The sequence below is a fragment of the Saccopteryx bilineata genome, chromosome 1 (assembly GCF_036850765.1).
Source record: "Saccopteryx bilineata isolate mSacBil1 chromosome 1, mSacBil1_pri_phased_curated, whole genome shotgun sequence".
Lineage (NCBI taxonomy): Eukaryota > Metazoa > Chordata > Mammalia > Chiroptera > Emballonuridae > Saccopteryx > Saccopteryx bilineata.
The window spans coordinates 270800098-270827873 of record NC_089490.1 but is presented as its reverse complement, the minus strand read 5'-3'; the positions used below and the strand labels follow the sequence as shown (position 1 = coordinate 270827873).

Below are 27776 nucleotides of genomic sequence, written 5' to 3'. Positions count from 1 at the left end.
TCTGCTGCTAGGTTCAGCTGTGCTGGCTCTGGCTGCCCTTGGGTGCCACCTGGAGGTGGAAGTTCCCTCAAGTTGAACAGGTGCTCATGTCATGTGGCTGGCTGGTACAAACAGGACAGGAGCAGGAACCCCAGGATCACCCAGCTAACTGAAATCTCTCTCGTCAGTGGTCTAGGGAGCCTGGGCCAGGGAACATGAGGCCACAGAACTCCACCTCAAGCCCGGCTTCTTCTCTGTGTCTCTCCCACTCCTCCTCTCTTAGGAGAGAAGAGAGCCGCTCAGGAGAGGCAGAGCTGGGAGAAGTGGCAATGCCTCCATCTGCAAATCATTGTTGCCGTGGAGTCTGTGAGAGACAAAAAGTGAGGCTTGAGTCCCCACCTGTGGGGACTGGTGGGAGGGTTTGTGATCCTGGAAGGGCAAGAGAGGAAGAGCCCCAGTGCTACAGCCGAATAGCAGCTAAGGGAAGGCAGAGTTGAGAGTCTCCTCTTGGTCTGTGAAGTCAAAACAATCACCCCATCTGTGAACAAGGAAAACACATGGGTGCACTCACCATCTCTTTCCGAGCGTTGTTGAGCTCCGCCACCACCTCACTCATCTTCTCACTATACTGCTGCTGTTGCTCAACAAGGTGATTTTGCAAAGATTTATTTTTGACAGTCAGATAGCTAATTTCTTCGCTCACAATTGTCGAATTGTCCTGAGTTGCTGTAAACCCTCGAACAGATGACATAATATGTCTTGCCTGTGCTAGGAGTAAAAATCAAGTATTATTATTGCATTTATGCTGAAAGGATAAGGTATAATCAAAATATGTTCAATACATTTTGAACAAGACCATGCCTGAAAAACTCTGACAAGCACGGAGATGGGCACCATTGAAATTACTTTTGCTCAGGATTTTTTACATCCAGTCAAGGACAAGAGGCAGAGGAGAGCAGAAGTTTTCTTCTAGAAAAAAGGTACCCCTTAAAAGAAGGCTATGACCAGGACAGTTTGGCTGAATGCCCTAGCAGCACCCCCCGCACTCTTCAACAGCCCCAACTGCGCCCATGACTAGGCTGGCTCTGCATGTAGACACCATCTGGCAGCTCCATGACCGGGAATAGCAGCACCCTGGTGGCGCAGACCAGTCCTGCTGCTGCCCTAAAGAGAGGGTACAGATTTATGGGGTCAGCATCCAGGGGCTCCAACTCTTTCAGGGATCATGATTCCAGGAGGAGAAGGTGAGGGGCTATAAGGCTGAGTGGCTGAAGTGCTCAGAAGCCTTTGGCAGCAGCTAAGATGGCAGCTCCAGACAGGGCCCAGGGTCGGCCAAGAAAGAGAGCTGGCAAGTCCCTGCTCCCACTGGGACACTGGATGCTGCACTCAGACTTCCCCCTTCCCCTGCATCTCTGGAGTTGCGGCATCCTGTTTCACACCCCAACTCTGGGTAAAGGGGTCTCCACTGTGCTCCTGTACCCACATGCCAGAAGCAAACCAAAGTCCTCTCAGGGGAGGGGCCACCTCCTGGACTTCAGTCATTTCCAACAAAATCTCGGCAAGTCCCAGATCCTGCATCTAATCAAACTCTCAGGAAATTTGGAGAAGACAGTACCAGACTTTTATTCTTCCCAAATTCTCACGTGAAAAGGCCAAGACAACCAAAAATCTGTGAATGGCACTTCCAAGAAAACTAGGCAATGAGGCATCTCCCTGAATACAGAACCTGTGGCTGGAAAAACCAAAAGCCACACATCAGGGGAGCCCCCAGCTGCTGTGTGGCCCAGGACCCAATGGGAGAACAAGTTTCTACTAACACAGTGCTGCCTGAAGGGTGGGCCCATGCATGCGGCCTGAGCTGACGAGCTAACGAGCTGACTCCCTCCGTGACTCACCAAGGAACACCTCATTGCTGTGCAGGGACTTGCAGCCACTCCAGTACCTGTCCACCAGGTCAAGGAGTGCTTCCAGGAGCACCACCTCCAGGGTGGCCTTCTTCCCAGGTGGCACAGCTGAGTGCAGTGTGGGAGACACCTGCAATGGGAACAAAACTAACACTGGTTTTCAGTTCCTGAAACACACTCCTAACACTGGGTGCGCATTTCCCACCAGGCACCATGCCAACACCCTAGTCCCACGGAGACTGCAGCAATGGGGCTGTTCACAAATCCGCAGGGGCTGACTCATGGAAGTCACCTCCCCACCCCCTGCACGTGTGACCGTGGGAGGTTACAAGAGCCCTGAATGTCCAAAATGGTGGAATGGGGTGACATCTCACAGCAGGAGGAAATGCTAACGGAAGATGCAAGTGACCTAAACTATAGGTATTATACTGCGTTTGGCAATGGCAGGCTCTAATGAAACCCACAATCACAGTTTAAGGGCTAAGGTTGTGGGAATGCCACAGCGGTAGCTGTTCTTGTTTGTCCTGATCAGTCCACAGTGACTCCTGGGGGGGACACCCCTCAGAGCCAGTCTCATCCTGCATGGTCACTGGTGCCTATGAGGCCCTGAATGTAATAAAGTCACACATGCAGAAGAGGCTACCGGCAGAACGTCCAGGCTGCACCCAGGGCCCGAGCGCACGTGTCCATGGGCGCCTCAACACAACCAGTCATCGTTGGCACTCACCTCGATGCTTTATTTTCTTCTCTTTAGAAAAATTATTTTACCAATTTGAAACAAAATTATTAAAGAAAAGGAAATAGCTCGTGCTTTCCTGGTCACTTTCCAAGTGTAAAGGATATATTTACTGTGAGTGAGGTGTCTGGAGAGGGAGGGAGGGGATAAAATTTCTATCTGTCCCACAGGCCATGACCAGAGTTGGGGACACAGGGCTGACCCCACGTCTGCAGGAATCAGATCTAGGCAGAAGGCCAGCAATAGCCCCACCCTTCACAGCCAGCACCCCTCACTCCTCTCTAACAGACAAAGGGACTTCTACTGAAGAACTTCTGGAACAGCCAGTGAAACCCTGAGTGCCAGGAGAACCTGGGCCAGGGCAGGAAAAGCCACTTCAGTAAGATACCTCTCACCTCCCACCACCACTGCCTACCTCATGAGTCCCATGAGCACGGGGGAGCACAGAGGTGGGTGGTGGATGTATCCCTGTTCCCTCAGGAGCAAGCCCACCAAGAGCTCTTCTCTGCCCAAGTTCACACTGGGTTGGGACAGCCCACACCTGTAACCAGACAGCATGGTAACACTAAGGCCTGGCTGCTTATCCCCAAAACCTTAGGCCGAGACCATCTCAGTGTTTGGCACAAACACCGCTATTGGTTGAATGTGGATACTCGGCCAGGGTGACAGACATGGGTGACAGAACTAAGGCCCTCAAGGTGAACAGTGCAGTCACTCAGATTTCTGTGTTCCACCTGAGGAGCACGGTGCTGCCCTCTCCAAGATGACAACCACCATGAGGTCATAGCACAGAGCTGAGAGGAGGGGGAGCCCTAGGCAGCAACCTTTCCTGCAAAGCAAGTGTGCAAATCTGCCAGGTGCAGCCCTGCACCTGACAATGTCCACCCCCAGCAGGAAAGGCCTGCACAGTCTTGGCTCGAACACATCCCATTTTCCTTCCCTCCCTCAACCTGGACAGCGAGACCGAGGGAGACTGAACGTAACAACAGATGACAGCCAGACCCTTTGTAAAAGCAGACTCTGATCTAACCTGCAGTGACCAGCTAGGAAGCCAGCTCACCGCGTCTGGATCCCAATGCCTAAAAGCACACTTCTAGCAAAATAGAGGGACAAACACTAAGGAAAAGTGCATTTAGAGCTGTATTTATTTTGGGATCACATTACTGTTGAAAACAGAAGACATGGCGTTAGCAAAGGCAGCAATCCCCCAACTCTTAACATCCAGCCACCCTCGGCTCTCTACTCACCTCCCTGGCACCACTCGTGCTCTGGGGCCTCTGCTCTTCAGGCTCAGACACCTCCAAGTGGGAAAAGGTCCTCTCGCTCCTGCTCTCGCTCCTGCTCTCGCTCCAGCCCTCGGAGCCGCTCTGCCTGCTCAGACCCTCCTCCAGGCAACTAAGGCACTCCTGGTCTGCAGGCGCCTGCGCTCTCCCACCCAGCATTCTCCGTCTCCTGTACTTCTCAGGGGCAGGCAAAGGATTTAATGTCTTCTGTGTTGACAAACTTGACTTCTGAGAAAAGGAGGCTGAGTCCTCAATGTCTAACAGAGGGGAGAAAACAACTCCCATCAGACCAAGTTCTTTGGGCACAGCACCCAGAGCTATTATGCCTGTGTATGCATATGTGTGTATGTTTGTGGGCACATATGGGTAATCCATCAGTGACCAGAAGTTATAGCTTTAACAAATGAACTGACCAATATTATATGTTGTCAAAATTATGTATAACAAAGATGAGTCAAGTGAGTAAAAACCTAAAATTTGGAAATTAGAGAGGACTCAACAATTTGTTCCTATAGGAGATTCTGTTAGTGTTATCAGGACCTGAGACTCTCCCTTCCCCAGGGGACACAGCCCCATGTCCCCTGAGTAACTTCCCCAGAGAGGCTCAGAACTAGCAGCTGCACGAGATTACCTGGGTGTGAGGGGAAGTGCACGTGTGGCCCGAAGGAGTGGCCGGCCTCGGGCTGGTCTCCCTGCTGTGGCCAGAGCTCGCCACAGTACTGGCTCTGAAGCCTCTTTTCCGGACAACACCCTCTGGAGCTGCTTTTTCTCTTGTCATGGCCCTTCCTTATGGAGTCCCCACACTGGTGCTGCACTGAGTGAGGACTCAGCAGATGTCTGGATTCTATTTAATAAAAGAACATTTTAAAACTTTTTTTTTTTTTTTTTTACAGAGACAGAGAGTCAGAGAGAGGGATAGATAGGGACAGACAGACAGGAACGGAGAGAGACGAGAAGCATCAATCATCAGTTTTTTGTTGCAGCACCTTAGTGGCTCATTGATTGCTTTCTCATATGTGCCTTGACCGTGGGGTTACAGCAGACTGAGTAACCCCTTGCTCAAGCCAGCGACCTTGGGTCCAAGTTGGTGAGCTTTACTCAAACCAGATGGGCCCACGCTCAAGCTGGCAACCTCAGGATCTCAAACTCGGGTCCCCCGCATCCCAGTCCTGACACTCTATCCACTGCGCCACCGCCTGGTCAGGCTAGAATATTTTCAAAGTTTTAGTTCATTAAAAATTACATCTTATGCTTCAGACTGTATATTATTAAGTATATCAATTATAAGAAAAAGATGACTAAATGAGTTAATAATGCAACAGCCAAACCTGCAGTTAGTCTAGCGGTCACTGCAAACAGCGCTGCAGGTACAGGACTGACACTGATCAACTCACCACTCACTACACAGCTGAGGAGTCAGGACAGTGAGTATTGGTACAAAGACATATCTGATGACAGATAAAACAGCAGCCAGAATCCAGAGAGGGACTCAGGTCAACTGACTTAACAAATGTACTAAGATTATTACATGAGAAAAAAGGCAATGCTTTCAACATATGGCATTAGCACAACTGGATATAAGGAGTGAGAGTAGGCGGGAGACAATCTGACCCATCTCACGCTATATTCACAATCCACTCTAAGAATGGACCAGAGCCTGGCCCATGGTTGCGCAGTGGATAAGCGACAACCTGGAATGCTGAAGTCGCAGGTTCGATACCCTGGGCTTGCCCAGTCAAAGCACATACAACAAACAATCAATGAAAAACTAAAGTGAAGCAACTATGAGTTGATACTTCTTGCTCACCTCCCTCCTTTCTTTGTAAAATCAATCAATAAAAAAGAAAAGAAAAGAAAGAATGGACCATAGACCTGAACACACTGGAACCACAGGACGTCTACGTGTCCATAGGAGAAAATCTTCACAAGCATGGGTCAGACAAAGATGTTTTTACAGGACACAGAAAAACATAAATCACATAAAGAAAAAAACTGAGAAACTGGACTTCACTGAAATCAAAACTTCTTCTCTTCAGAGCACTGTTAAGAAAACAAAAAGCAAGCAACAGAATGGGAGAAAATTTGTAGCATTTATATCTGAAAAAGGATTGTATTTTTGCAAAAAGACAGATAGACAGGAAGGGAGGGAAATGAGAAGCATCAACTCATAGTTGCGGCACCTTAGTTGTTCATTGATTGCTTTCTCGTATGCACCTTGACCAGGGGCTCAACCTCTTGCTCAAGCCAGCGACCTTGGGCTTCAAGCCAGTGACCTCTGCGCTCAAGCCAGCAACAACGGGGTCATGTCTATGATCCCATGCTCAAGCTGGCAGCTCAGGGGTTTCAAAACTAGGTCCTCAGTGTCCCAGGCCAATCTTTATCTGCTGCTCCACCACCTGGTCAGGTGAGAAAAGGTTGTATTAAAAAACATAAAGAACTCTCATAACTCAATATTAAGAGAAGAAAAAGGGAGGGGAACAGACTTGAGTAGAAACCTCACAGAAGAGGATATACAAATGGCTTGTAAATACATGAAGAGATTTTCATCATGAATCTTCAGGAAAATGCAAATTAAAACCATAATATAAGACTAATACATACCCAGAAGAACAGCCAAAAAAGAACGACTGATAATACCAACAGTTGGCGAGGACACTGAAAGAGCCGATGTCCTCATGCCAGCAGGTGAATCCTGGGATTTAAGCCCCAACTTACACTTCAATATATTGTCACCATCATGAAAAACACTTAGAAACTCATAATGGAAGAAGAAATGGTGCTACAGCTTATACACAGGTCCTAGTGGAAAACAGTCCCTAGCAAAGTGGTGAAGTTTGTGCATGCCCTGGAAGACTTCAGTGTCCTCACTGGGTTTAAAGTTCTAACAAGGCAGCATGAGCTCTAAGTGCTCCCTAAAGCTAAAGGAACACCTCCTGTGGCTGACACAGATGTCAGTTCCACTAGCCACAGGTCAAGTTACCAATGTTCACTTGAACATTTTACTTCCTCTCTGCAATTATAATTGATCTGAGAAATAATACAATTTAAACTACCCTGCAGTATGACTATACTCAACTTAAATACATGACTTTTTCTTTTATAATTCTATAATCCAAATTGCTGATATTTACAAGTATACAAGACTTTATGAAGATTCTATATTAAAAGGTAATTTTTCTAAAAAGTGCAATTGTCCCCAGAGCAAGCTGGACCTGCGGGGCCTTCCGGTGAAGTAGAAGTGTACCTTGGGAACTGTGGAAGTCATCCTCTCGCTCCTTCTGGCTGGAACTTGTACTCCTAGGAGGGTTGCTCAAGTCCCACTCACACTCGGCAATGAGGTTCAGGACCGCCTCATCATCCGCATCCATGACTAAGCACTTTTGGGCTGAGGGGTCAGTGCTCTTAGCTCTGGAGGGGTGCAGTCTGCAAAGAAAAGCCAACTCACTGCTGTTGCTTCAACCAGGGCACACTCCTGCCCACACAGACCCTGTGAGGGGAGACAACTGCACTGTCACCACAGCCACAGGGCTGTTGGGAGGAGCAGCTGGTGTAACTGCAGGAAATGGCTCTTGTGCCTCTACTAAAGTGAGGTCTAGGAGGGACTCAGCAAGACAGCTCATGACAGAAAGTAAGAGCATGTGATGTCACCACACCGTCTAGCATGTGCAGAGTCCTACTAGGGTTTGTTCACTGAAAGTTCAGAAAGCTCCTCTTTTCCTAGCACATCACAGCAAGACACATATTATCAGAAAGTGAAAGGATATGGTGTTACAAATTGCTACTTTTACATTAAATGACTAAAATGTGAGGTGTTTTAGGAGATGACCTTCCTCCTAACAATGACATTCCATAAATGCACTCAAAGAGGACCTTATTTCCTAAAAGGCAGCTTAAGAAATTACACTTCAAAATAATCCTCAATCATAAGCTATGAATACTGATTTTATCACAACTGATCATATACAAAGAGGTCAATAACATTTGCTATTTTCTACTACTGAATGTTTTCCAGATCTCTGCAGAAAGCAGGGTCTCTTCCTGGGTATTCCTACAGAAACCTAACCTCTGACACATCTCAGGCCCTCTGGGCCTCCACTGCTACCCCTGGATAATGAGGAGGTTGCATCAGATCATCCCCAACCTTTTTTGGGCCACGGACCGGTTTAATGTCAGAAAATACTTTCACGGACCGGCCTTTAGGGTGGGACGGATAAATGCACAAAATAAAATTATGCGACTGGCGTAAAAACTGCAGTATTTTTAAATATAATTGTAGAATTTACAAGACAAGCATCAAGAGTGAGTCTTAGACAGATGTAACAGAGGGAATCTGGTCATTTTTTAAAAATAAAACATTGTTCAGACTTAAATATAAATAAAATGGAAATAATTTAAGTTATTTATTCTTTCTCTGAGGACTGGTACCAAATGGCCCACGGACCGGTACTGGTCCACGACCCGGGGGTTGGGCACCACTGATCTATTAGATCCTTTGAACTCTAAGCTCTGTGATAACTCAGTCTGAAGATTATCAAGGGCAGGTACACTACAGAACATGGCTAAAAGAAATTAAAGAAGACATAAACAAATGGAAACACATCCAAAGTTAATTGATTAGAAGACTTAACATTGTTAAAATGTCAACACTACCCACAGTGATCTACAAAATCAGTGCAATCCCTATCAAAATCCCAATGTTATTTTTGCAGAAACAGAAAAACCCATCCTACAAAAGAAAGAGAGATAACACAGCTAGATGAGAAAAAATCTATGGAAAAAAAAATTAATATATTGGAAACCTTGGAGCTAAATGACACAGAATTTAAGATAGAAATCCTAAAAATCCTCCAAGATATACAAGAAAACACAGAAAGGCAATTTAGGGAGCTCAGAAAACAACTCAACAAACACAAAGAATATATTTCCAAGGAAATTGAAACTATAAAAACAAATCAAACAGAGATGAAAAACTCAATTCACGAGCTGAAAAACAAGGTAACAAGCTTAGCTAATAGAACAGGCCAGATAGAAGAGAGAATTAGTGAAATAGAAGACAAGCAACTTGCCTGACCTGTGGTGGTGCAGTGGATAAAGCATCGACCTGAAAATGCTGAGGTCGCCGGTTCGAAACCCTGGGCTTGCCTGGTCAAGGCACATATGGGAGTTGATGCTTCCAGCTCCTCCCCCCTTCTCTCTCTCTGTCTCTCCTCTCTCTCTCTCCCTCTGTCTCTCCCTCTCCTCTCCAAAAATGAATTAAAAAAAAATTAAAAAAAAAAAAAAGAAGACAAGCAACTTGAGGCACAACAGAGAGAAGAAGAAAGAGACTCAAAAATTAAAAAAAATGAGATAGCCCTACAAGAATTATCTGACTCCATCAAAAAGAATAACATAAGAATAATAGGTATATCAGAGGGAGAAGAGAGAGAAAATGGAATGGAGAACATACTCAAACAAATAATAGATGAGAACTTCCCAAGCCTGTGGAAAGAACTAAAGCCTCAAATTCAAGAAGCAAACAGAACTCCGAGTTTTCTTAACCCCAACAAACCTAATCCAAGGCATATCATAATGAAATTGGCACAAACCAATGGCAAAGAAAAAATTCTCAAGGCAGCAAGGGAAAAGAAGAATACAACATATAAAGGAAGGCCCATTAGATTATCATCAGATTTCTCAGCAGAAACTCTACAAGCTAGAAGAGAGTAGACCCCAATATTTAAAGTCCTGAAAGAGAGGAACTTCCAGCCACGAATACTATACCCATCAAAGCTATCCTTTAAATATGAAGGAGAAATAAAAACATTCACAGATACAGAAAAGATGAGGGAATTTATCATCAGAAAACCCCCATGCCAGGAATTACTAAAGGGGGTTCTCCAATCAGATACAAAGAACAAAAAAAAACAAAGCCACAAGTAAAAGCTCCAAGAAGAACACAATAAAACCAAATTTAAACTGTGACAACAACAAAAAGAAAGGGGGGGAGAGGATGGAGATTAACAGTAGCAAAGGACAATGGAGTGCAAAAGTACTCACAAAATAGTGCGCTACAATGAACAGGGTAGGAACCCTTTTCATTACTTAAAGGTAACCACCATTGAAAAAAACACCACAGAAGCACATGAGATAAAAAAGATAGCAACAGAGGAAAGATGTATGGAATACAACCAAATAAAAACAAAAGATAGAAAAACGAAAGAAAAGGATCAAACAAGACACAAAACTAACAGAAAGCAATATATAAAATGGCAATAGGGAACTCACAAGTGTCAATAATTACAATAAATGTAAACGGATTAAACTCACCAATAAAAAGGCACAGAGTAGCAGAATGGATTAAAAAAGAAAATTCAACTGTATGCTGCCTAGAGGAAACTCATCTAAGTAACAAGGATAAAAACAAATTCAAAGTGAAAGGCTGGAAAACAATACTCCAAGCAAATAACATCCAAAAAAAAGCAGGCATAGCAATACTCATATCTGATAATGCTGACTACAAGACAGCAAAAGTACTCAGAGACAAAAATGGCCATTTCATAATGGCTAAGGGGACACTGAATCAAGAAGACATAACAATTCTTAATATGTATGCACCAAACCAAGGAGCACCAAAATATATAAGACAGCTACTTATTGATCTTAAAACAAAAACTGACAAAAATACAATCATACTTGGAGACCTCAATACACCGCTGATGGCTCTAGATCGGTCATCCAAACAGAGAATCAACAAAGATATAGTGGCCTTAAACAAAACACTAGAGCATCTGGATATGATAGACATCTACAGGACATTTCATCCCAAAGTGACTGAGTATACATTTTTCTCCAGTGTACATGGATCATTCTCAAGAATTGACCATATGTTGGGCCACAAAAACAACATCAGCAAATTCAGAAAAATTGAAGTTGTACCAAGCATATTTTCTGATCATAAAGCCTTGAAACTAGAATTCAACTGCAAAAAAGAAGAAAAAAATCCCACAAAAATGTGGAAACTAAACAACATACTTTTAAAAAATGAATGGGTCAAAGAAGAAATAAGTGCAGAGATCAAAAGATAAATACAGACTAATGAAAATGACAATACGACATACCAGAATCTATGGGATGCAGCAAAAGCAGTGATAAGAGGGAAGTTCATATCACTTCAGGCATATATGAACAAACAAGAGAGAGCCCAAGTGAACCACTTAACTTCACACCTTAAGGAACTAGAAAAAGAAGAACAAAGATAACCCAAAACCAGCCGAAGAAAGGAGATAATAAAAATCGGAGCAGAAATAAATGAATTAGAGAACAGAAAAACTATAGAAAAAATTAATAGAACAAGGAGCTGGTTCTTTGAAAAGATCAACAAAATTGACAAACCCTTGGCAAGACTTACCAAGGAAAAAAGAGAAAGAACTCATATAAACAAAATCCAAAATGAAAGAGGAGAAATCACCACGGACACCGTAGATATACAAAGAACTATTGTAGAATACTATGAAAAACTTTATGCCACTAAATTCAACAACCTAGAAGAAATGGATAAATTCCTAGAACAATACAACCTTCCTAGACTGAGTCAAGAAGCAGCAGAAAGCCTAAACAGGCCTATTAGTAGAGAAGAAATAGAAAAAGCCATTAAAAACCTCCCCCAAAATAAAAGTCCAGGCCCTGATGGCTATACCAGCGAATTTTATCAAACATTCAAAGAAGACTTGGTTCCTATTCTACTGAAAGTCTTCTAAAAAATTGAAGAAGCAATACTTCCAAACACATTTTATGAGGCCAACATAACCCTCATACCAAAACCAGGCAAGGATGGCACACACACAAAAAAAACTACAGACCAATATCTCTAATGAATACAGATGCTAAAATACTAAACAAAATACTAGCAAATCGAATACAAGAACATATTAAAAAAATAATACATAATGATCAAGTGGGATTCATCCCAGAATCTCAAGGATGGTTCAACATACGTAAAACGGTTAACGTAATACACCATATCAACAAAAGAAAGAACAAAAACCACATGATCTTATCAATAGATGCAGAAAAGGCTTTTGATAAAATAAAACACAATTTTATGTTTAAGACTCTCAACAAAATGGGTATAGAAGGAAAATATCTCAACATGATAAAGGCCTTATATGATAAACCATCAGCTAACATCATATTAAATGGCACTAAACTGAAGGCTTTCCCCCTTAAATCAGGAACAAGACAGGGTTGTCCACTCTCTCCACTCTTATTTAATGTGGTACTAGAGGTTCTAGCCAGAGCAATCAGACAAGACAAAGAAATAAAAGGCATCCATATCGGAAAAGAAGAAGTAAAGGTATCACTTTTTGCAGATGATATGATCCTATACATTGAAAACCCCAAAGAATCCACAAAAAGACTACTAGAAACAATAAGCCAATACAGTAAGGTCGCATGATACAAAATTAACATACAGAAGTCAATAGCCTTTCTATATGCCAACAATGAAACATTTGAGAACGAACTCAAAAGAACAATCCCCTTCACAATTGCAACAAAAAAAATAAAATACTTAGAAATAAACATAACAAAGAATGTAAAGGACTTATATAATGAAAACTATAAACCATTATTAAGGGAAATCGAAAAGATATAATGAGATGGAAGAATATTCCTTGTTCTTGGTTAGAAAGAATAAATATAATCAAGATGGCCATATTACCCAAAGCAATATACAAATTTAATGCAATTCCCATCAAAATTCCAATGACATTTTTCAAGGAAATGGAGCAAAAAATCATCAGATTTATATGAAACTACAAAAAACCCTGAAGAGCCAAAGCAATCCTAAAGAAAAAGAATGAAGCTGGGGGCATTACAATACCTGACTTCAAACTATATTATAGGGCCAAGACAATCAAAACAGTATAGTATTGGCAGAAAAATAGACACTCGGACCAATGGAACAGAATAGAAAACCCAGAAATAAAACCACATATATACAGTCAAATAATTTTTGATAAAGGGGCCAACAACACACAATGGAGAAAAGAAAGCCTCTTCAATAAATGGTGCTGGGAAAACTGGAAAGCCACATGCAAAAGAATGAAACTAGGCTACAGTCTGTCCCCCTGTACTAAAATTAACTCAAAATGGATCAAAGATCTAAACATAAGACCTGAAACAATTAAGTGCATAGAAGAAGACATAGGTACTAAACTCATGGACCTGAGTTTTAAAGAGCATTTTATGAATTTGATTCCAATGGCAAGAGAAGTGAAGGCAAAAATTAATGAATGGGACTACATCAGACTAAGAAGTTTTTGCTCAGCAAGAGAAACTGATAACAAAATAAACAGACAGCCAACTAAATGGGAAATGATATTTTCAAACAACAGCTCAGATAAGGGCCTAATATCCCAAATATACAAAGAACTCATAAAAATCAACAACAAACAAACAAACAATCCAGTAAAATAATGGGAAGAGGACATGAACAGACACTTCTCCCAGGAAGAAATACAAATGGCCAACAGATATATGAAAAGATGCTCATCTTCTTTAGCTATTAAAGAAATGCAAATCAAAACTGCAATGAGATACCACCTCACACCTGTTCGACTAGCTATTATTAGCAAGACAGGTAATAGCAAATGTTGGAGAGGCTGTGGAGAAAAAGGAACCCTCATACACTGTTGGTGGGAATGTAAAGTAGTACAACCATTATGGAAGAAAGGATGGTGGTTCCTCAAAAAACTGAAAATAGAACTACCTTATGACCCAGCAATCCCTCTACTGGGTATATACCCCCAAAACTCAGAAACATTGATATGTAAAGACACATGCAGCCCCATGTTCATTGCAGCATTGTTCACAGTGGCCAGGACATGGAAACAACCAAAAAGCCCGTCAATAGATGACTGGATAAAGAAGATGTGGCACATATACACTATGGAATACTACTCAGCCATAAGAAATGATGACATCGGATCATTTACAGCAAAATGGTGGGATCTTGATAACATGATACGAAGCGAAATAAGTAAATCAGAAAAAACCAAGAACTGCATTATTCCATACGTAGGTGGGACATAAAAGTGAAACTAGGAGACATTGATAAGAGTGTGGTGGTTACGGGGGGAGGGGGGAGAGGGAGAGGGAAAGGGTGAGGGGGAGGGGGAGGGGCACAAAGAAAACTAGATAGAAGGTGACAGAGGACAGTCTGACTTTGGGTGATGGGTATGCAACATAAGTGAATGACAACATAACCTGGAGTTGTTATCTTTGAATATATGTATCCTGATTTATTGATGTCGCCCCATCAAAAATAAAATTCTTTAAAAAAAGAAAAAAAGAAAAACCCATCCTAAAATGCACTTGGAATCTCAGGGGACTACCAAAAGCCAAAAACAATCTGAAAAAGAAAAGGAAGTATTAGAACCAGACACATATATGGCAGAAATGCTGGAGTTATCAGATCAGGATTTAGAATAACTATGATTAATAATGCTAAGGGCGCTAATGGAAAAAATGTACACATATGCAAGGACAGATAGAAAAAATGGATATTCTAAGAAAATATCAAAAAGAAATGCTAAAGATCAAAACACTGTAACAGAAATGAAGAAAATTTTGATGGGCTCATTAGTGTACTGAACACGGTTGAGAAAAGAATCTCAGCTTGAGAATACGTCAACAGAAACTTTCAAAATTGAAAAGCAGCATGACCAGGCGGTGGCACAGTGGATAGAGCGTTGGACTGGGATGCAGAGGACCCAGGTTCAAGACCCCGAGGTTGCCGGCTTGAGCAAGGGCTCATCTGGTTTGAGCAAAGCTCACCAGCTTGGCCCCAAGGTCGCTGGCCTGAGCAAGGGGTTAGTTGGTCTGCTATAGACCCACGGTTAAGGCTCATATGAGAAAGCAATCAATGAACAACTAAGGTGTCGCAATGAAAAATTAATAATTGATTCTTCTCATCTCTCTCCGTTCCTGTCTGTCTGTCCCTCTTTATCCCTCTCACTGACTCTCTCTCTGTCTCTGTAAAAAAAAAAAAAATTAATAAAATGGAAAAGAAGAGAGAAAAAAATGATTAAAAAAACCCCAGAATACTGAAGAATTGGGACAACTACAAAAAATGTAAAATACACATGAGAAAATCCATACAGAGACAAAAAAGTAAGAGAAAATAATATCTGTAAAAGTAAACTATAAATTCCTCAAATTAATGTCAGACACAAAACTGCAGATCCAGGAAGCACAGAGAATACTGGAAGGATAAATCCCTCCAAACACATCACATCAAGGAATATAAAATACAAACTGGAGACTATCAAAGACAAACAAAAAAAATCTTGAAATAAGCCAAATCAGAAAAAAACATTTTACAACAAAAATAAGAATTACATCTGACTTTTCTTCAAAAACCATGCAAGCAAAAGAGTAAAGTGAAATATTTAAAGTCTTGAGAGAAAAAAAAACTATCAATCTAGAATTTGATATCCTGCAAAATTATTCTTCAAAAATAAAGAAATACATTCTTAGGTAAACAAAAATTGAGGGAATTGTCACCAGTAGTCCTGCCTTGTAAGCAATGTTAAGTTTTTTAGAGAAGAGAATGATACAAGTCAGAAACTCAGATCTACATAAACAAAGGAAGACCATTAGAGGGAAATTAGTGAAAGTAAAATAAAAACTTTCATTTTTCTTATTCTTAATTGACCTATGTGTATATAAAGTATAGATAAAATATATATGCTTATGTATAAGAAAAATGAATGATACAAGGGACAGGAGGGAGGAATTAGGAGCATTTAAGGTACTTTTACAATCTGTGAAGCAGTACAGTGTTATTTGAAAGTGGACTTGGATTAGTTGTAAATGTATATACATATTCTAAGGCAACCACTAAAAAAAGTAAAAATATAATTGATATGCCAAGAAAAGAAAGAAAATATATAAAATGCTCTTAAAAACTACAAAAGAAAAAGGGGAGAAGAATAGGAAAAAGAAACAATGGCAATGAGTACAAAATAGTAACAAGTACTGTAGATATTATTCCAACTGTATCAATAATCATCTTAAATATCAATGGTATAAATACTACAAATAAAGACATAGATTGTCAGAGTGGAACCAAAAACAAGACAGAACCATATGCTATTTACAAAAAGCTCACTTTAAGTATAAGAACATAATGGATTTAAAGTAAAGGATAGAGATAAATATACCAGGCAGACACTAACCAAAATAAAGATGAAGAAGTGATACTAATTTCAGACAGAGCACACTCTAAAGCAAGAAAAGTTATCAGGGATAAAGAGGGATGTCACATAATGATAAAAGAGTCAATTCTCCAAGAAAACATAACAATCCTATTGTGTATGTGCCTAACAACAGATCGTCCAACTCAGACAAAAACTGCCAGAGCTGCAAGGAGAAAGAGAAGAATCCACTATCATAGTTGGAAATCTCAACACCTTTCATCAGAAATGAACAGAGCCAGCAGGCAAAAAATCAATTAAGGACACAGTTGAACTCAACGGCACCATCAATCAATTGGATATAATTGACATCTATAGACTACTTCATCCAAAACAATAATACAGATGCTCAAGTTCGTGTGGAATCCTCACCAAGACAGACCACATTCTGGGCCATAAAATAGACTTTTACATATTTTACAGAAGAAAAATCATACAATATCTGCTCTCACACTACAACAGAATTTAACTAGTAACATCAGAAGATAACTGGAAAATCCCAAAATAGTTGGAGATTTAACAACATATTTCTAAATAACACATGGGTTAAAAAAGTAATTTTGGGAGAAATTAAAAAATATTTTGAACAGAACGAGAAAGAAAATACATCTTATCAAAATGTTTAGAATGTAGTGAAAGCAGTGCTTAGAGAAGAATTTATAGTATCAAATGCACATATTAGAAAAAAATAGAGCTGAAATAAAAAATCCAAGTTCCACCTAAGGAAACTAGAAAAAGAACAAATTAAATCCAAAGTAAACAGAAGAAAATAAATAATAAAAATTAGAGCAGAAATCAATAAAATCAAAAACAAGAAATCAACAGAGAAAAATCAGGTCCTGCTTCAAGCGTGCACACCCAGAAATGGCAATTAGTTTGCACTGCTGGGGATGAGGAAGCAGCGACGACTGCAGAAGTGAAGGAAAGTGGTTGTTCTGAGAAGAGGGCCAGGCAGCGGGGAGAGGGACTGCCATTTCTCATCACAAGTCTCCTGTGCCATTTATTTTACATGTATTATTTTAATAAACATTTTTATACTAAAGAAGAGTTTATAGAAAATCTGGACCATAGAGAGACCTGTCCTGCTGTCCCCCTCCTTGAACCCCCAGCTAGTATTGGGTGTTTCTCCTGTCCTCTTTTCCTATGTGTCTGCCCTTTAAGTGGCGATCAGTGCACAAAAACATTTACCTTTTAGTTAATACAGATTTATATCTTTTGGTTAAGCAGTCTGTGAACAGACAAGCCTGAGCATCTTCTTTCCATGTTCAAAGACCACTCATGTCCATACCTTCCACCTCTGCAAACAGCGGGGAAGCTCTGGGCGGAGCTGAATGAGTCCTCTGAAGCAAAATGCAGCTGGGATGCTCTCCGCTCGCTCTCTCTGACGGGGCGGTCATCTAGGGAGACAATGCGCTGAGAAACTGGCAGATGGCACCATGAAGCAGGTGCACCTTCCGGCACCCCAGCACTGCCCTGCAGCACACTACACATGGCCAGCGCTGCCCTTGCTGGATCAGGGCCTTCTGTCACCTCGAGGCTGACCCTGCCAGTGTCCCCCATAAGCACCAAGCTGACCCAATAAAGGAATGCAAGGCTCTGGTGGCTACACTTGGTTTCTCGGAGATGCTGAGTGCTGATTCCAAGAGGGCGCCCTGCTCCCACAACGCTCACTCCTCAGACGGCGCTTTGAAGGCCTGCTGCTGCTGCAGGAAAAGAAACACACATACCAGTTCACACACTGGCACCTCCTTCTGGGATTCCTTCTTTTAATGTACATTCTGGGTGCTGCACGAGGTTCTCAAACCACACTGAGCACACCTAAGAATCCGCATGGGTGAGAAACCTGAACATGCTAAAGAGAGAAGACGCCCTTGTTGTGTGTTTACACCCACCGTGTGCCTCCTCAGAGCCTCAGGACTACAAACAGAGATAGGCCCAGGCCTCAGAGGCCGCTCCTTAGCTACACCCAGACTTCCCTCAGCAAACACTGATGAGGTGATTCAAAAATGCTGAAAAGTCAGGGCTGTGGCCCTTACAACATATTTGAGCACAGAATTAATGTTACAAATGGTGGTTAAATTCCAAAGCTGCCTCCCAAATAACATTTAACCTGTGGCACAACCCAAAAAGAACATACTTACAGTAAGACATGAGTAAATGAGTGACAGCACAATAATTACCTTCAAAACAGAAAAACAAAGGATCTGTGAAAAGCACGCAGCTTCTGCGCATTGGGGCTCCTCCTCGGGACACAGCTGCCTTCCTAGTCCTGCCCCTGTCCTGTCCTGTCCTCAGTGACTCATACCCTTCCCTCCAGCCCCATGCTTGAGACATGGTCTGGGATCTCCTGGCCTTTAAGCTTCCCATGTTTCTCAAATAGCACCTGTTCTCATGGTATGGACACTCCTTTGTGTTAACGACGCACAACTCTACTTACTAAGCCTTAAATTCGCTTTGAGCCAGTTCCAAATCCCTTACTCTATTTCCCTAGACTATTCCACTATAAATTCAAACTCACTATGGCTAAACCCAGATGCAAACTCATTCTCCCCAATACTACACCCTGTCCTGACTTTGTAACATTCTCCCAGACTCATAGCACAATCCCTAGACCCACATGAACTGCTTGCTCTGCTCCCAGACCCTGCTTCCACCCCACAACCCTTCCACGTCACCCCAGACACCCACTGCTGTTCTCTGTACTCCTCCAGAGCCTTTCAGTTACTGACCCAGAACAAACAACTGAGCTCTGATCTTACTGGGCACCCAGGTGGGGGGGGGGGGGGGATGGGACAACATGTGAGTCCTGCAATGACTTTGACTTTCTTTTTTTATTTTTTTTTATTTTTATTTTTTTACAGAGGCAGAGATAGACAGGGACAGACAGACAGGAATGGAGAGAGATGAGAAGCATCAATCATCAGTTTCTCGTTGCGCATTGCGACTTCTTAGTTGTTCATTGATTGCTTTCTCATATGTGCCTTGACCGTGGGCCTTCAGCAGACCGAGTAACCCCCTGCTGGAGCCAACGACCTTGGGTCCAAGCTGAAGCTGGCAACCTCGGGGTCTCGAACTTGGGTCCTTCCGCATCCCAGTCCTACGCTCTATCCACTGCGCCACCACCTGGTCAGGCACTTTGACTTTCAATTATGTTTCTTTTTCATGTCTGGAAATATCTTTCCCATGTGGAAAGACTCTCATATCCCTTCTCTATAAAAACATTATAAGATTCTAGACCTAAAATTTTTATGACAAAAGAAAAGTAATAATTTAAACTGAGGATTGTAAAAATGTCCCATTAGGATTTTAATGCTTCTGAAAAAGAGCCAAAGTTAACTATTTATAAGTTAGAACAAGAGCATTCAATCTTCCCAAATATCTGAAAATTAAAATGAAACATGGAAATTCTAAGTAATCTGATACTGAACAGGGTGCCTTTGGGGGTCAGTCATCCATATCCTCAGCCTAGCCCCACTCTCAGGCCCAGGCAGTGCAGAGGGGCCTGGGAGATTAGCAGATACACATGTGTGGCTAAGATGTGCATAAATCCACTTGCAGCCAAGAGATACAGAACACGGGTTTCTACAGACACTGGCTGGACAGACAGGGCAGTAACAGCAGTACCAATCTGCCCACAGCTCACAATTTACCACAGGGACAGCGATGGAGTAATGCCTTCCATGCTACTTTTATGTGGGTCTCATTTTGGTTTCTTTAGGTCAGAACCCAGGAGATGCCCCAAACGCATCCTAGCCTCACGGAGAAGTGAGTGGGCCCACAGACTGAGGACACGCTGTGATCACTAGGGCACATGATGACACTCTTCAATCAGACACTCCTGCACCACAGCTACCCAGCACTTCCGATCCCCCTTCACACAGGAGCACTAAGGGTACGAGGCCCCCAAGCCCTCCCTTTCCCATGACCTGCATGGTCAGTGCATCCTGGGCTCATGCTCCAGCTTCTCTCCCCTGAAGTGGGGTGTGAGGGAGCATTGAAGTGCCACTGGCCACACTGCTCAGGGCAAAGACCCCTCACCCAGGTCAGTGGGGAGGCAGGTGGGGGAGGCAGGTGGGAAGGCGCTGATGTGTACTCCCTGAGTGTGAGCCTCCTGCCCGTGTCCAGTTGGTTCCCTGCAAGTGCCGTCTGTGAGCCTGTTACAGAGATCCATTTCTTTTAGGAACATGGGTTACTAAGCCCAGGTGGTGGCTGTACCCACCAACAGAAACTCACCTTCTCTCACCCCTGTCACCTGGGGGAGGGTGTGGCACAATGAATTTCTAGTCCTGTATCTTTCCAGGTAGATACAAAACCAGTAGGATACAGCTATCCAGATGAGCCCAAGACAACGCTCTGGGCACTAAAATGTTCAGGAATGTGCCCAACTCAAACAGCTAGAAAGTGGAGCCAGAATGAGACTGAGCAGTCCAGCCTATGCCTCTGATCCAAGCCTCCCTGTCACCTTCCCAGGCGGCTCTCCTACAACCCTCATCCTGTGATACAGGGACTCATGCCATCAGAGTAGAAAGCAACTTCCCTTTTCAAAAAGATCAACAGTGCAGTCAATCTGACAGCAACAAAAATTAGCCAAGGGTCCACGGAGCAGGGGTGTGAGCACACTGCACCTACCCAGCTGCCTGAGCTTCGGGAGCATGCGCACAATGAAGAGGCGGTAATCAGACTCATTCTTCACCACGGGGTTCAGTCGGAAGTCCACATCTGTGAGCTCAGGCAAGCAGTGCAGCCGGCACAATTCTTCTAGTGAGGAAATGCAGTTGTAGTAGAGATTGAGATTTTCCAATGCAGCCAGGTACTGAATGCCCTATTAATAGGAAAAATGCTGAATGAGTTCATGCTTTTAAAAGTAAACACACAGTAAAAAACAACAACAAAAAACAAAAAAAACACACAGTAAAATGGGCCTTCAGTATGAACTGATCAATCAACTTAACAAACGCATGTAATGCATACATAATGCTACAGGAAGAGATGAAATGTGTTCGTGTCTATCAATTTCTGTCCTGCACACAGTGCTACAACTGTTCAGGGAAGTCTGCAACAGTTGTGACTACTGAGGACAGCTAGCAGTCTCAGCATGTGCCAAGTTAAGTGATTTACGCAATTTCATTCCATCACACACAACCTTACAGAGTAAGCCCTACTACTGCTCCCATATTACAGATTAGAAAACCAAGCAGGGGGCTGGAGCTGAGCCAACACTGTGTGCTCCCTGCATTGGAACGTGCCTTGGACTCTGAGCAGACTCTTGACTCCCATGGCAGGGGCACTGAAAGTATCACGTTCCAGGCAGTCGTGTCCTGCCTTTCTTTCAGGTAAGAACCCCTCTCCATAGCAATTTGCCATCACCTGGGTGGCTTCTTACTCACCAGGACCAACCCCCTGCCAGGTCAGGGCTTGCTGCAGCAGGCCACTGAGAGGTTATAAAGAGGTACAGTTCAGAAAGTGGATGAAGAAAAACATAGACAGTGGAAGGATGGAGAGTGATGGACACACACACATTAGTCTTTTGGATCTTATTTTATTCCTTTAAAGATACAACTGTCTTCACCAGAGAGCTATGACTTTTGGCTGTCAAAGCAGTTTAAAGATATAATGTGATACATAAGAAATCTAGTTCACAGTAAATGCAAGAAAAACAACCCTACACTTAAATCATTAAGTGTATAGTTCACAAATATTATAAGCATAGTTATAAAACAGGTTGCATTTTTAATTTAAAAATGTTTTTTCCACTACTATTGATAACAATGAATTTTCTTTTAAAAAACCTAAAACTTACCTCTAGACTAACCAAAGAGTTGCGTGAGAGATCTAAAGATTTTAGGCCTGTTAAATTCATCAAAGAATTTCCAAGATGAGTGATCTTTTCTTGGTAAGTTCCAGGAATAGACAATGACCGAAGTTCAGCTAAGAATAGAAAATTATGATATTTATTTTTTAATTGAAAATAAATTGTCATGTAAGTGAGATATAATCTCAAGAACAAGAATTGCATTTAAAGTTTTATCTCATGTTCACCTCCATGTCTGCGAACTCATGCCTGCTCCTCATGCCTCTCGGTCCAACCCTCTCTGTCACCACGAACACCCTCCTGATTGGGCTCCGCTTCCACTCCTGGCTGCTCACCCCATTGCCTGTGTTAGCTTCCATGCAGTGATCACTACTTAACTGATCTGGCTGGCCACTCCATGCCCATTACATATGAGGGCAGATTGCATGCTCTGTGTACTATATGCCCCTGTGTGGCACATCCCATAAGCAGCCATTAAATAAATGTCACTACAAAAAAAAGTTTTTGTAATCAAAAAGATAGTTTGGGTCTAAATACACCAATACTTTCCCAGGAACATTTATTTTTTAAAATACATCTTCATTAAAGAAACTGGTTTGTGGGCTTTAAGTCCCAGATAAGACAGAGTAGACACATTTCACCCTATTTCTCCCCATTTATCATCCTAAAAACCCTTGACAACAATAGAGAAAACAACACCAGACAACTCTGAAGGGTGGAGAACAGAAGGCCAACTATCTAGGGACCTCAAGAAAATGGTCAAAGGATCATACACCATGATCAAGTGGGATTTATTCTGGGGATGCAAGATTGGTATCACAAATCAACTAATGGGATACACCACATAAATAAAACTAAGGATAAAAACCACATGATGATACCAACAGATACAGAAAAAGCATTTGATAAAATCCAGCACCCATTTATGATAACAACTTTCAGCAAAGTGGGAAGAGAAGGAACATCCCTCAACATAATAAAGGTCATATATGGCAAATCCACAGCTAACATCATACTGAATGGGGACAAACTAAAAATGTTTCCCTTAAGATCAGAAACAAGACAGAAATGTCCACTTTCACCACTCTTATTCCACAAAGTACTGGAAGTTCTAGCCACAGCAATCACACAAGAAGAAGAAATAGAAAGCATCCTTAATGGAAAGGAATAAGTAAAATTGTGATTATTTGCAGATGACATCATATTGTATACTGAGAATCCTAAAGATTTCACACACACACAAAATCTAGAACTGATAAATGAATTCAGTAAAGTAGCAAGATACAAAATAAATACTCTGAAATCAGTTGCATTTTTATACACCAATAATGAACTATCAGAAAGGGAAACTAAAATAACAATCATATTTACAAATGCATCTAAAAATAAATAAAATACCTAGGAATAAATTTAGCCAAGGAGGTAAAAGACCTGTATAGAAAAATATAAAACACTTAAGAACAAAATTTAAGAAGATAAAAAATAGAAACATATGCTGTATTCACGAATAGGAAGAATTAACATTGTTAAAGGTCCATGCTACACAAAGCAATCTATAAAATCAATGCAATTCCTATCAAAATACCAATGGCATATTTCACAGAACTACAACAAATAATCAAAAATTTATAGGGAAACACACACACACACACACACACACACACACAAACAACCCTAATAGCCACAACAATCTTGAGAAAGAAGAAAAATGTTGGAGGTATTATGCTACCTAGTATCAAACCATACTACAAGAACATAGTAATTAAAACAGCATAAAAATAGGCACATGCATCAATGGAACAGAAAAGAGAGTCCAGAAATAAACTCACAGCTATATGGTCAATTAATATTCAACAAAGGAGGCAATAACATACAATGGAGTAAAGACAGCTTACCCAATAAATGGTGTTGAAAAATAGGACAGATACATGCTAAAAATACATACTTGACTACCTTCTTACACCATATACAAGAATAAACTGAAAATGGATCAAAAACTTAAATGTAAGACTCAACACCATAAAGCTCCCAGAAGAAAACATAGACAATAAAATATCTGACATCTCTCATAGCAACATTTTTTTTGCTATATCTCCTGTCAGGCAAGGGAATCAAAAGAAAAAATTAACAAATGGGACTACATAAAACTAATTTTTTTTCAAAGGAAACCATCAACAAAGCAAAAAGACAACCTACGGAACAGGAGAGTATATTCACCAATGATACATCCAATAAGAAACACTATAAAGAAGAAACAAAAATTTCAGAATGAAAAATAAAGGAAACAAAAAGAAACCACAGGAGTGGCTCAATAACAGAATGGAGATGACAGAGAGAAAAATTCAAAGAGTAAATACAAAGATAGATTAACCAAAATTGTACCATCTGAACAAAAGGCATCACCCATAGGGGTAAAAAAAAACCCATATGGCAGGGAAGTACACTTCAAAAACCACAAAGACCTGAAAAATGTGATGTCACATTTTTTAAGTACTGAAAGAAAAGAACTTTCAACGCAGAAGTCTATATCTACCAAAAACAGCTTCAGGACCACAGACAAAATATATTCTTCAATGAGGAAACACTAAGAAAAACTGTCACCAATATACTTGCCCTAAGATAATGTCTAAAAAAATGAAAAAATAAAATAAAATAAAATAAAAAACTCTTTAAACATAAAAGAAAGATACAGGAAGGATACCTGAAACATTAAGAATGAAGAAAAAAATAATGGAATGGGTAAACAGGTGGGTAAATATGTTTCCTTCTGAGTAATTTAAAATGTTAGATGGCTGTAAAAAAAATTATATCATGAATATAGTTCTCAAGGTATGTACAGGAAATATTTAAGACAACTAAAATATAAAGGGAGATGATAAATAAACTTAAATGATGGTGAAGTTTCTCCATTTCAAGTGAGGTGGTAAAATGTACACACAAGTAGACTAATTTTGTAATTCATAATACAACCACTAAAAAAGCTACACAAAGAGATGCTCAGAAATATAAAAGATAAATCAAAACGAAAAAACATTCAAGTATACCACAGGAAGGCAGGAAAAGGGAAACAAAACAAGAAAAACAAAAAGAAAAAACAAGTCAAATAGCATACTTAACACCTATGATATTGATAATTACATTAAGTGTAAATGGTCTAATCACAACATAAAAGACCGAGATTAGCAGTGTATAAAAATAAATGAACTACACGCTGTCTACAAAAAACTCATTTCAAATACAATGATATAAGTAGGTTAAAAGATTAATAAGTTTTTGGGTGTCAAGCCCTGGCCAGTTGGCTCCGTGGTAGAGCGTGGGCCTGGCATATGGAAGTCCTGGTTTTAATTCCCGGTTCATTTCCGGGCCAGGGCACACAGGAGAAGCGCCCATCTGCTTCTCCACCCTTCCCCCTCTCCTTCCTCTCTGTCTCTCTCTTTTCTCCCCAAAGCCAAGGATCCACTGGAGCAAAGTTGGCCCTGGTGCTGAGGATGGCTCCATGGCCTCCGCCTCAGCTAGCGCTCCTGCAGAGATGGAGCAACGCCCCAGATGGACAAAGCATCGCCCGCTGGTGGGCATGCCGGGCGGATCCAGGTCGGGCGCATGCGGGAGTCTGACTGCCTCCCCGCTTCTAACTTCAGAAAAATTTTTTTTAAAAAGTAAATGGGTGGGGAAAGATATGCCTTGCAAACACCAATCACAGTAAGGCTGAAGCAGCTACACTAATATGAGAAACAAAATTATTATGCTACAAAAGTCGCTCCAATAAGAAGACATAAAAATCCTTAGTAGGCAACAAATAGCACAGTTTCAAAACACATGAAGGGAAAGGAGAAAGGTAAATTCACAATCACTGTCAGGCCCCCACCAGACCACTGCCATCCGCCTTCCTCCACATCCCACATTCTCCCCGCACGGGCCCCCCCGCCCAGCTCTCCACCCCTCACCTCCTCATTTGCACCACCCCCGCCTTGTGACCCTCACCCCTCACCACCCAGGCCTGTGACCAATCGGGAACCCCTCGGTCGGTGTGCAGGCGCCTCTGGCCTGATCCTCTGGCGGGAAGCTCGCGCCCTCAGTTAGTGTCCCGCGCCGACCGGTAGGCCGGCCGCCACGCACCCAGATCGTGGTGTGGCGCCAGTCCGCTTTTCTCCCGGATCTTCTCCTCACACAGAACCAGCCGCGGGATCCCGGGCGCCATGCTTTCAAACGGCACACACCTGAGCCCGCGCCTGCGCACTTCGGAAGCCGAGGGAGCACGGGGTGGGGCCAGAACCCGGGACAGGAGGGGCCTCTAAGAGGGCGTGGCCAGAATCCAGGACAGAACCTAAAGGGCGTGGGCAAAGACCTATTAGAGTACGAACGGGGTGGGCCGCGCTGGATTGAGTTGAGTTGGCACCAATCGTAGGGCGCGGTACAGCGACCCACCCCACCACCAACCCAGGATGCTGCCGCTTACTGGGCGCAGTGCCCTCCCCGGCAAAGACCGTTTACTCCACCTGGTGACCCGCCCCACTTGGAGACTCTGCCCTACCTTTCCCGCGTCTTGAGCGGAATCCCCACTTCTGGAGCTGCAATTCTCTCTAGCCACAGACACTCCGAGGCGCCCAGTCCTTCTTCGTCCCCATCCTCAACTTCCTAGCGATCTCTGGGATCCAATCTTGCGGGTCACCCGTCAACCCGAAGGTTCGTTGCGTGTCTGTCCCTCTGAGTGTGGGTGTGGGCGTGGCCAGGACACGCCCGTTTTTGGGTGTCAGGAGGAGCCTCCGAGATCTGCAGGATTTAGGGAAGACCCCATTATGGTTCTGAATCTACCCCACCCAGCCGGCGCCCTGGGTGCCCCTCCCTACCACCCTCCTGGTGTGTGCGGCTGCCCCTGCTACCTCTCACCTCAGATTTAACCAGTTTGTTGGTTAAGTCCCCTGGCATGTCACAGCTCAAGTGCTGGAGGCATACAGTGGTAGGGTGCAGATAGCTATGCAAGGTGTCCCATCTCTCCTGAGCAGAGCAGAACTTCAAACCTGGCACACAGGCCTCCTCGGGCACCTGGCACCTGTGTGGAGTCATTTATTGAGACTGGAGTAACACTGGGTTAATGAAGATTGTCCTGTAACATAATCTGTCCTGAGACTACTGAGCTGTCCCCTTCCTACAAGACTGGCGGGATTCCAGAACATCTCAGGCCAGCTTGTGGTCACCGCACCAGGTTTCCACCTACTGAAACTTCGTGCAGCCAGGAGACTTAGAAACAGTGAACAAATATCCTTGCTTTTCAGAAGTAAACAAAGGCAGACAAAAGGCTTCTGTTGGCCCCAACCCAAGACAGGTAGCTTGTCAGGCACAGCCCACACTCCAAACACCTGCTGCTTCCTCCTGACTGTGGTCACTTCAGGTCAGGAGCCCAGTCTTTGAGGCTGAGTTGTGGAGAAGAAACCTCTGCACACGTCCTGTGGGAGAGCACCACACAGCGTTTGTAATGAAAGTGCCAATAAAAACCTTGAAAATCATGTCTTCTGCTCCTGAAATACTGCATATTTGTTGTAGAAAAGAAAAAAAATCAGAAGAAAACAAAGATTAAACATTTTAGCACACAGAGATAACCAGTGTTAACACTTTCATATGTATCCTTCAGGGATGTCTTCCAAGCCTGTGTGTATTTAACAGTGATGAGATTATGCTGAGCATTCTCATAGATATCTTTTTATTTCTTTTTATGAAAGCTGTTACTAAATATTCTTCAACATCCTTATTAAACATCGTTTTAAATGGTCACTTTAGATCAGGAACTAAACACAAATTTATTTATCGTGTTTGTTTCCACTTATTTAT

The 27776-nt window shown here is 42.4% G+C and overlaps 1 protein-coding gene across 1 annotated transcript in view; it reads right to left on the bottom strand.

Moving 5' to 3' along the window:
* The window catches only part of CEP72 (centrosomal protein 72), a 42348-nt gene extending 15150 nt beyond the window's left edge, over positions 1 to 27198 (bottom strand). The window contains exons 1-11 of the mRNA XM_066243090.1: positions 26838 to 27198; positions 26482 to 26720; positions 26067 to 26274; positions 21939 to 22066; positions 20768 to 20960; positions 17427 to 17535; positions 7147 to 7325; positions 4534 to 4746; positions 3867 to 4159; positions 1875 to 2013; positions 551 to 747 (exon numbers count right to left, since the gene is read on the bottom strand). Coding sequence (XP_066099187.1) covers positions 551 to 747; positions 1875 to 2013; positions 3867 to 4159; positions 4534 to 4746; positions 7147 to 7325; positions 17427 to 17535; positions 20768 to 20960; positions 21939 to 22066; positions 26067 to 26148 — 1533 coding nt within the window. The 5' untranslated portion in view covers positions 26149 to 26274; positions 26482 to 26720; positions 26838 to 27198. The remainder of the gene's footprint in view (positions 1 to 550; positions 748 to 1874; positions 2014 to 3866; positions 4160 to 4533; positions 4747 to 7146; positions 7326 to 17426; positions 17536 to 20767; positions 20961 to 21938; positions 22067 to 26066; positions 26275 to 26481; positions 26721 to 26837) is intronic.
* Positions 27199 to 27776: the final 578 nt, after the last annotated feature.